Raw genomic sequence first — 8,108 nt, 5'->3', positions numbered from 1 at the left:
GCAGTGCCTCTTTGCTTGACATCATGGGAAAATCAAAAGAACTCAGCCAAGAACTCAGAATGAAAATTGCAGACCTCCACAAGTCTGGTTCATCCTTGGGAGCAATTTCCAAACGCCTGAAGGTACCACGTTCATCTGTACAAACAATAGTACACAAGTATAAACACCATGGGATCGCGCAGCTGTCATACCGCTCATGAAGGAGTTGCGTTCTGTCTCCTAGAGATGAACGTACTTTGGTGCGAAAAGTGCAAATCAATCCCAGAACAACAGCAAAGGACCTTGTGGAGATGCTGGAGGAAACAGGTACAAAAGTATCTATATCAACAGTAAAACAAGTCCTATATCGACATAACCTGAAAGGCCGCTCAGCAAGGAAGAAGCCACTGCTCCAAAACCGCCATAAAAAAGCCAGACTACGGTTTGCAACTGCACATGGGGACAAAGATCATAATTTTTGGAGAAATGTCCTCTGGTCTGATGAAACAAAAATAGAACTGTTTGGCCATAATGACCATTGTTATGTTTGGAGGAAAAAGAGGGAGGCTTGCAAGCCAAAGAACACCATCCCAACTGTGAAGCACGGGGGTGGCAGCATCATGTTGTGGGGGTGCTTTGCTGCAGGAGGGTGTGATGCACTTCACAAAATAGATGGCACCATGAGGTAGGAAAATTATGTGGATATATTATTGAAGCAACATCTCAAGACATCAGTCAGGAAGTTAAAGCTTGATCGCAAATGGGTCTTCCAAATGGACAATGACCCCAAGCATTCTTCCAAAGTTATGGCAAAATGGCTTAAGGACAACAAAGTCAAGGTATTGGAGTGGCCATCACAAAGCCCTGACCTCAATCCTATAGAAAATGTGTTGGCAGAACTGAAAAAGCGTGTGCGAGCAAGGAGGCCTACAAACCTGACTCAGTTACACCAGCTCTGTCAGGAGGAATGGGCCTAAATTCACCCAACTTATTGTGGGAAGCTTGTGGAAGGCTACCCGAAACGTTTAACTCAAGTTAAACAATTTAAAGGCAATGCTACCAAATACTAATTGAGTGTATGTAAACTTCTGACTCACTGGGAATGTGATGAAATAAATAAAAGCTGAAATAAATCATTCTCTACTATTATTCTGATATTTCACATTCTTAAAATAAAGTGGTGATCCTAACTGACCTAAGACAGGGAATTTTTACTAGGATTAAATGTCAGAAATTGTGAAAAACTGAGTTTAAATGCATTTGGCAAAGGTGTACGCAAACTTCTGACTTCAACTGTACATGCAGTTTGGATGCTGGAATTATTTTTGAGTGGATAAACACGCATAGGTAGCCTACTTTTTGAAGTGATTTGTTTGACAATCAGATGAAAATATCATGAGTGGTTATGTTAATGTCACATTAAAAGGTAATACATTTTTTACAGTATAAATGATGTCTTTATTATTAGTCCCATAAAAAAATGTAAAAATAAAAATTGATAGAGACCCACGAAAGTCATGGTGTAATTCACACTCTGGCTGAGACTCTCTCCACCTGCTGTCTAAGTAAGCTGCTCTCTGACGTCATCGTCACGCCATTAAGACGGATCACTGGTGTCAGAAAGTCCATTCGGTTAACCTTCGGAGTTACAATGCTCTTCAGTGTAGCCTAGTTATTATATCCTGAGCATCTGAGCTACTGAGTCCAACAGGCCTTCTGGGCTAAACCTTTGGCTACAGAGACATGGCTTACATGGCTTTTATCCTCACAGCTGAAGTGTTAAATCCAAGAGAGTTATATAGCATGCACTCTGCCCATGTCCGAATACCCATTCTAGCGTACTATACTGAACAAAAATATAAACACAACATGCAACAATTTTTATTATTTTACTGATTTACAGTTCATGTAAGGAAATCAGTCAATTGAAATGAATTCATTGGGCCCTAATCTATGGATTTCACAACTGGGAATACAGATATGCATCTGTTGGTCACAGATACCTTAAAGAAAAGGTAGGGGCGTGGATCAGAAAACCAGTCAGTATCTGGTGTGACCACCATTTGCTTCATCCAGCGCGACACATCTCCTTCGCATAGAGTTGATCAGACAGTTGATTGTGGCCTTGTGGAATGTTGTCCCACTCCTCTTCAATGGCTGTGCGAAGTTGCTGAATATTGGCAGGAACTGGAACACGCTGTCGTAAACGTCAATGCAGAGCATCCCAAACATGCTCAATGGGTGACATGTCTGTTGAGTATGCAGGCCATGGAAGAACTGGGACATTTTCAGCTACCAGGAATTGTGTACAGATCCTTGGCGGCGGATGAATGGCACGACAATGGGCCTCAGGATCTCGTCACGGTATCTGCATTCAAATTGCCATTAATAAAATGCAATTGTGTTTGTTGTCTGTAGCTTCTGTCTGCCCATACCATGACCCCACCACCACCATGGGGATCTCTGTTCACAACGTTGACATCAGAAAACTGCCATACATGTGGTCTGTGGTTGTGAGGCCGGTTTGAGGTACTGCCAAATACTTTAAAACAATGTTGGAGGCGGCTTATGGTAGAGAAATTAACATTCAATTATCTGGCAACAGCTCAGGTGGACTATCCTGCAGTCAGCATGCCAATTGCATGCTCCCTCTAAACTTGAGATATCTGTGGCATTGTGTTGTGTGACAAAACTGCACATTTTAGAGTGGCCTTTTATTGTCCCTAGCACAAGGTGCACCTGTGTAATGATCATGCTGTTTAATCAGCTTCTTGTTAAGCTACACCTGTCAGGTTGATGGATGATCTTGGCAAAGGAAAAATTCTCACTATCTTTTATTTCAGCTCATGAAACATGGGACCAACACTTTACACGCTGCGTTTATATTTTTGTTCAGTGTAAATAGTATGCAGAAAAAAATACAGTTTTATAAATAGACTGACATTTCAAAAATAGACTTCCATAATTTGTTCATTTTGGTACAGCACGTCAATTTTTCTGATTATCAGCTGTTGTCAAACACGTTGGAAAAGATGAAAAGACGAGTGAATTCCACTAGACCCAACGCCGAAATGAGTATGCAGTTTAGGTCTGTAATACACTAGTATGGGTATTCAGACATGGCCACTCTCTACTCAACCCTCTCTCTCCCCGTCTCACCTTGTCATCCACCAGCAGCTCCATGGGGTTGTTGCCCCACTCGATCAGCACCAGTTCGTTGGCCTGTCCTGGTACAGAGTAGGAGAAGGGGGTCCCCAGCCCGGGGCCTGCGCCCTCCTTTATCCACAGACACAGGGTGAGGGCAAAGATCTCGTGGAGGAGGGTCGTCTTCACCTTCCCGTACATGTAGTTGGTTCTCATGGGGAAGCCGATCTGGAAGGCATCAGGGGTCTTGGTCTTCTTCCTGCTGTTGGTACCAGTGTGGGGCAGGTTACTCATTAGAGAGTCCAGTTTGTTGTTGGAGTGCAGGCCAGCCCTGGGCCCTGGTATGCGATAACCCGTTCTCTGCAGGTAACCATGGCTATCTGCCTCGTTGTCGTGTTGCCCATCGTCATGGTGATCATCGGGGTGGTCGTCATGGTGACTTTCGTCGTGATGCCCGTCATTGTCATGGTGAGCGTCATGGTGACTGTCGTCGTGATGCCCGTCATCGTCGTGGTCTTCATGGTGCCCGTCATCGTGGTGATCGCTGTCGTCGTGGTGATCGGGGCTGCTGCTGAGGGCAGCAGCGGTGTGGTGCATCTGCTGCTCCAGAGCACTGATCTTCCTCTGGAGGAGCTCCTTCAGAGAGCTGGAGTAGGTGGTGGAGGTGTTCCTTGACTGCTGGGGAGGGAGACACAAACACTAACCTAATTTACTGTTGACTACAGTACGTACATTCTTTTTTTATTATGGTTGAGATTGAGAAACAGATTGAGAGATAAGTGAGAAAAGTATTGCTATTTGACAGTTTCTACATTGTTGAGTTGTGGTCTCTCTGTGGGACCGTGACGATAGACAGATGGCACGGGCAGCAGAGGGTACAGATCTGAGGTCAGTGTCAATTATCATGATCTCTACTTACAGCCTGATAGTCAGGCCACAAACCTGGACGACAAAGCCTGGATTACGAGAGAAAGCAAGAGAGAGAGAACAGGTAGGAATGATGTGCCCTGCCCAGCTCCATCCAGCAACACTAATTTTACCCATCTACCAAGCTAACCTAACTCTCTCTACCAATCTTAAACTCGCCCAGCTAGCTCTGCCCTGCTCATCTCAAACCCACCCAACCATACCAAACCCTACCAAGCGTACTCAAGCAGAACCCATTTAAACCATCAGTGCTCAATAACCTTGTCTAGTATGCCCATTTTGATTTAGACAGGGTGATCATCCAACCCCTGAAGCCACTTCGCTGTCAGGCCAGGACCGGTTATGCCAGTCTCTCTCTGTGCCAAGACTGTTCTGCTCCAGACAGTCAGACAGGGCTGGCAGTGTAGCAGAGGAAAGGGACAATGGTGATCCTTGATTGTTTTTTACAAATAAAGGATTTTGATGCCAGAAAACAAGATGTAGAACTCTGTCTGCCTGTGGCAGATGGTGTCTCGCATGGCAGGGTGGTACTTTCATGTGATTGACTGATTAACAGATGTAATTATCCCGAGCTCTTATTCAGCTTGATTTGTTTATTTGACCAAACAATCCAATGACATGTGCAGCACCTGACCTGAGACAAAACAAGGAAGTGACACGAGGAAACACATTACACCCCACTTCTTCTCTCTCTCTCTCTCTCTCTTTCTCTCTCTCTCGCATTATAATATAGGTATCTGCCATTTAGCAGACGCTTTTATCCAAAACAATTTAAAGTAATCCCTTAATCTTGATTTTAGTCTCTGTCTCTCATCCCTCTGTCATTGTTTTATCTCTTTCCTCATGACCCCATCCTATCTCCATTATCTCCTTTCTGTACTAAACGGAACTCTCTCTCACCTGCAGGTTATCCATTCTCTCTTTAAGGGCCTGCAGCATCCTGCCCAGTTCCTCCGGCGATTTTGATGATATCATATCCTCTGGTGTTGCGTGTTTATCCTTCTCCCTGTTGTTATGCCCACTGTCCGACCGGTGCCCCCCATTCCCAGGGTAGTGTCCGGCTGCATCCAAGGCATGATTGTTGTCTCCATGGTGACCGTTGTCAGCATAAGGCAGATGGCTGCCAGCCCCTCCGTGATGGGATGGAAGTCCATGGTGGTCGTTGTGAGCCCCGATGCCCGGCCCGGAGCCCTCACACAGGGTGAGCTTGGCGGTCAGCTCCCTGATGGTCTCTCTCATATCCAAGATGGTCTCTTTCTGCTGCACCAGGCTCTCTCTCAGGTGTAAAATAGTGGTTTTAGCCTCCTCTGTCATTCCCCACCAGCCATTACTGTTCGGGGGCCCTACAGGAGGCGTGTGGTGCCCTGCCCCGCTAGGCCCCATGACTGGCCCCCCAGAGGGGAAGCAGGCAGGGTCGGTATCGGCAGGGACGGGAATGCAGATGAACCGCGGGTGGCCTCCATAGTCAGGCCCTGGCATGGCAGAGGTAGGGGAGATGAAGAGGAGGATGGTGGAGAGGATGAGTGTTTGTAACGGCGAAGGTTTAGAGATGCACTTGTGTCCCATTTTCAGCACTCTTTGACTATGGTTTGAGGTTGACGAAATAGACTCCATTTTAAATTGTGTGATGTAAGTTTATCTCTTTTGAATTAAAAGCAGCATGTCCCAGAAAAGCTATATTCCAATAGCTCTGTGGTCTGAGATTTTATGTTGTGGGAGAACCAGGGCTGTTGAGGAAAGCACCTGCAAGAAAAGTATGAGGTTTAGAATGCAGCTGAGTAACTTTTGGTCTAGGACAGCACACAAAGTAGCAGGGACCGGTAGTTCCCCTTCTATTGCTGTGGATGCTGTTTGGAAGACTACAAGGCTGCAGTTGTAGGTGTGGAAGCCAGTACTGTACTCTAGGCAGGGCCGTGCACAGATCTTTGGTGGTCTCAAAGTGAGAAAAAGGGCGCCGCCATCCAAAATGACCGACAACCATTTACATTTTTCTACTGCTCCTGTAGCCAAATTCTCCATGATTTGTTTTAACATAGGTTTTACTTTTCTACCAAAACACACTCACTCATCATACATTATAGACTAAGCCAGCTCAAAGATGAACGGAAGTTAGTTAATTATCTTGCTAGAGCCACTACCGCGTTCTATACAGTATCTGATCATCGCTGATGTAGACTAGATGGATCAGCTCGTTAGCTAGGCTATGCTGTCAAAACAAGCTAGTCTTTACTTGATTTGAATTTGTTCTGCTAACAAACAGTCAAACTGCAGTCGCCCCTTCCCTGTCCTGACCGTGAGGCAACACATGCTACTAACCTACTACTGGTGGTACTCATTGTAAACCGATAAGCAATTCGTTGCATTTGAAGTTACGAGAGAGAGAATAGACTAAATCAAATAAAAAGTCTTATTTTTTAAATTTTTTTACACGCACGTGCCTGACTGTAGTCAGTATTCCATCTGCAGGGTTGATGCATTAATTGGCTTTTGAGAGATTAATCAAGGGATTGGCCTGGAATAAAACAAAATCACAGAGTACCGATAGCACGCACACCAGATCATTATAACGAAAACACCAAAAATAAGTAAATCAGTAAGAAATAAAGTTAGCATCTAAGCCTTCACATTATTAAGAATAGAGTATGTTCTGAAATTATAATGTTGATTTTACTGGCTTCTTAAGAAATCTCATGATGATCACTCACACCTTGTCATGCAAGTTATTTCTATGACCAGCCCGATCGACAGTTTTCTACGCCACTTCCCTCCCAAGGAGAAAGGTTGGCAATGATCTATTGTGGCGTTGCCATAGCAATCAGACACTCCTAATCACATCTAATCACCATTGGATGTATTTTTACGGCACCGTAAATAAAGATGTGTGGGCACGTGGGGTGACAGCTAAAACCTTGATGGCCACCTGTCGCTCCCAATCCAGACATTGTTTGACCCAGTTCAACTGCACAGTTCAACTGACAGTCATTCATATGGCCATAAAGAGAGAGATAATATCTAATATAATATAAGCTTGAAGATGAGTTTGTGACTTGAATCAGCTGTGTAGTGCTAGGGCAAAAACCAAAACGTGCACCCAGGGGCGGCCCCAGGACCGAGTTTGGGAAACACTGGCTTAGAGGAGAGCCAGATTGTCGAGCCACACAACCCTGTTTCACCCAATCTCAATTCTTTGGCCTTTTTAGCCCTACCTTTATTATCTTTCACAGATCTTCCAATTAACCTAATTACAAATACTTATTAGGCTGACAGAGTCGAGAGACAAGAACGTTTTCCTCTGCTGTGTGTGTGTGTGTGTGTGTGTGTGTGTGTGTGTGTGTGTGTGTGTGTGTGTGTGTGTGTGTGTGTGTGTGTGTGTGTGTGTGTGTGAGAGGGGGGAGCTTTACTTTATAGTAGGCCTACGGGCACCATATGGTTAAAGTGGGCATTGAAGTCAGTGATTACTGATACATTTAAAGCTGACGGGCACATTTAACACTAATTACAAAAGGGCTGACCAACAAAAACATAATATCTGCTCATATGGTGGCTACGTTTGCAATTAAGTAGAGTTTACCAAAGCCAGAAGGAGACCACCGAAGCACGACAATATAATTTCCAGGGTTGGGTTGTCAATTCCAATCTAATTGAGGATTTTTTTAAATTTGAATTCCAGTCATCTCCTAGATTGAAGAACAATTGACCCCAATCCTGGCCTCTACACAGCACAACCAGAGTATATCTGATAAATGGGTAAAAGTCATATCAATTGAGTTGAATTTCACTAGACAGGTTTACAAAGTTTGTAGATGACCTCTCGGTCAGTCAGAATGTGATAACAGAGACCCATAGAAACGCTTGTAGTAATGGATAGAAAGCATCACCTTGGAGAGAAATACACCTGTATCTAACATCAAACTGAACTTGAAATAATCTAATTCATCTTGGAATGAAAGTCAATAAATCCAACCTGAATGGTCATAATTGTTGAACAGAAAGAACGTGTCCTTACCTGAGAGCCTGTGTGTGTCCTGCTCCTGTTCTGTTGGTCAGTTAGTTAATCC

The 8,108-nt window shown here is 44.4% G+C and overlaps 1 protein-coding gene across 3 annotated transcripts in view; it reads right to left on the bottom strand.

Annotated features, from left to right (window-relative positions):
* Positions 1–8,108, bottom strand: part of LOC115189152 (neuronal pentraxin-1) — a 16,912-nt gene extending 8,804 nt beyond the window's left edge. Inside the window, exons 1-3 of one of the 3 annotated variants that reach the window (XM_029747868.1) lie at positions 8,057–8,108; positions 4,951–5,793; positions 3,139–3,801 (exon numbers count right to left, since the gene is read on the bottom strand). In XM_029747868.1, the coding sequence (XP_029603728.1) occupies positions 3,139–3,801; positions 4,951–5,664 (1,377 nt within the window). In that variant the 5' untranslated portion in view covers positions 5,665–5,793; positions 8,057–8,108. Of the gene's footprint in view, positions 1–3,138; positions 3,802–4,950; positions 5,794–6,757; positions 6,834–8,056 lie in introns of those variants that run through there. The other 2 variants (XM_029747871.1, XM_029747870.1) reach the window with 2 other exon arrangements.

This window comes from Salmo trutta, chromosome 3, assembly GCF_901001165.1.
Source record: "Salmo trutta chromosome 3, fSalTru1.1, whole genome shotgun sequence".
Taxonomy (NCBI): domain Eukaryota; kingdom Metazoa; phylum Chordata; class Actinopteri; order Salmoniformes; family Salmonidae; genus Salmo; species Salmo trutta.
Note: the sequence above shows the minus strand (reverse complement) of the source record. Positions and strands in the feature narration are given on the sequence as shown.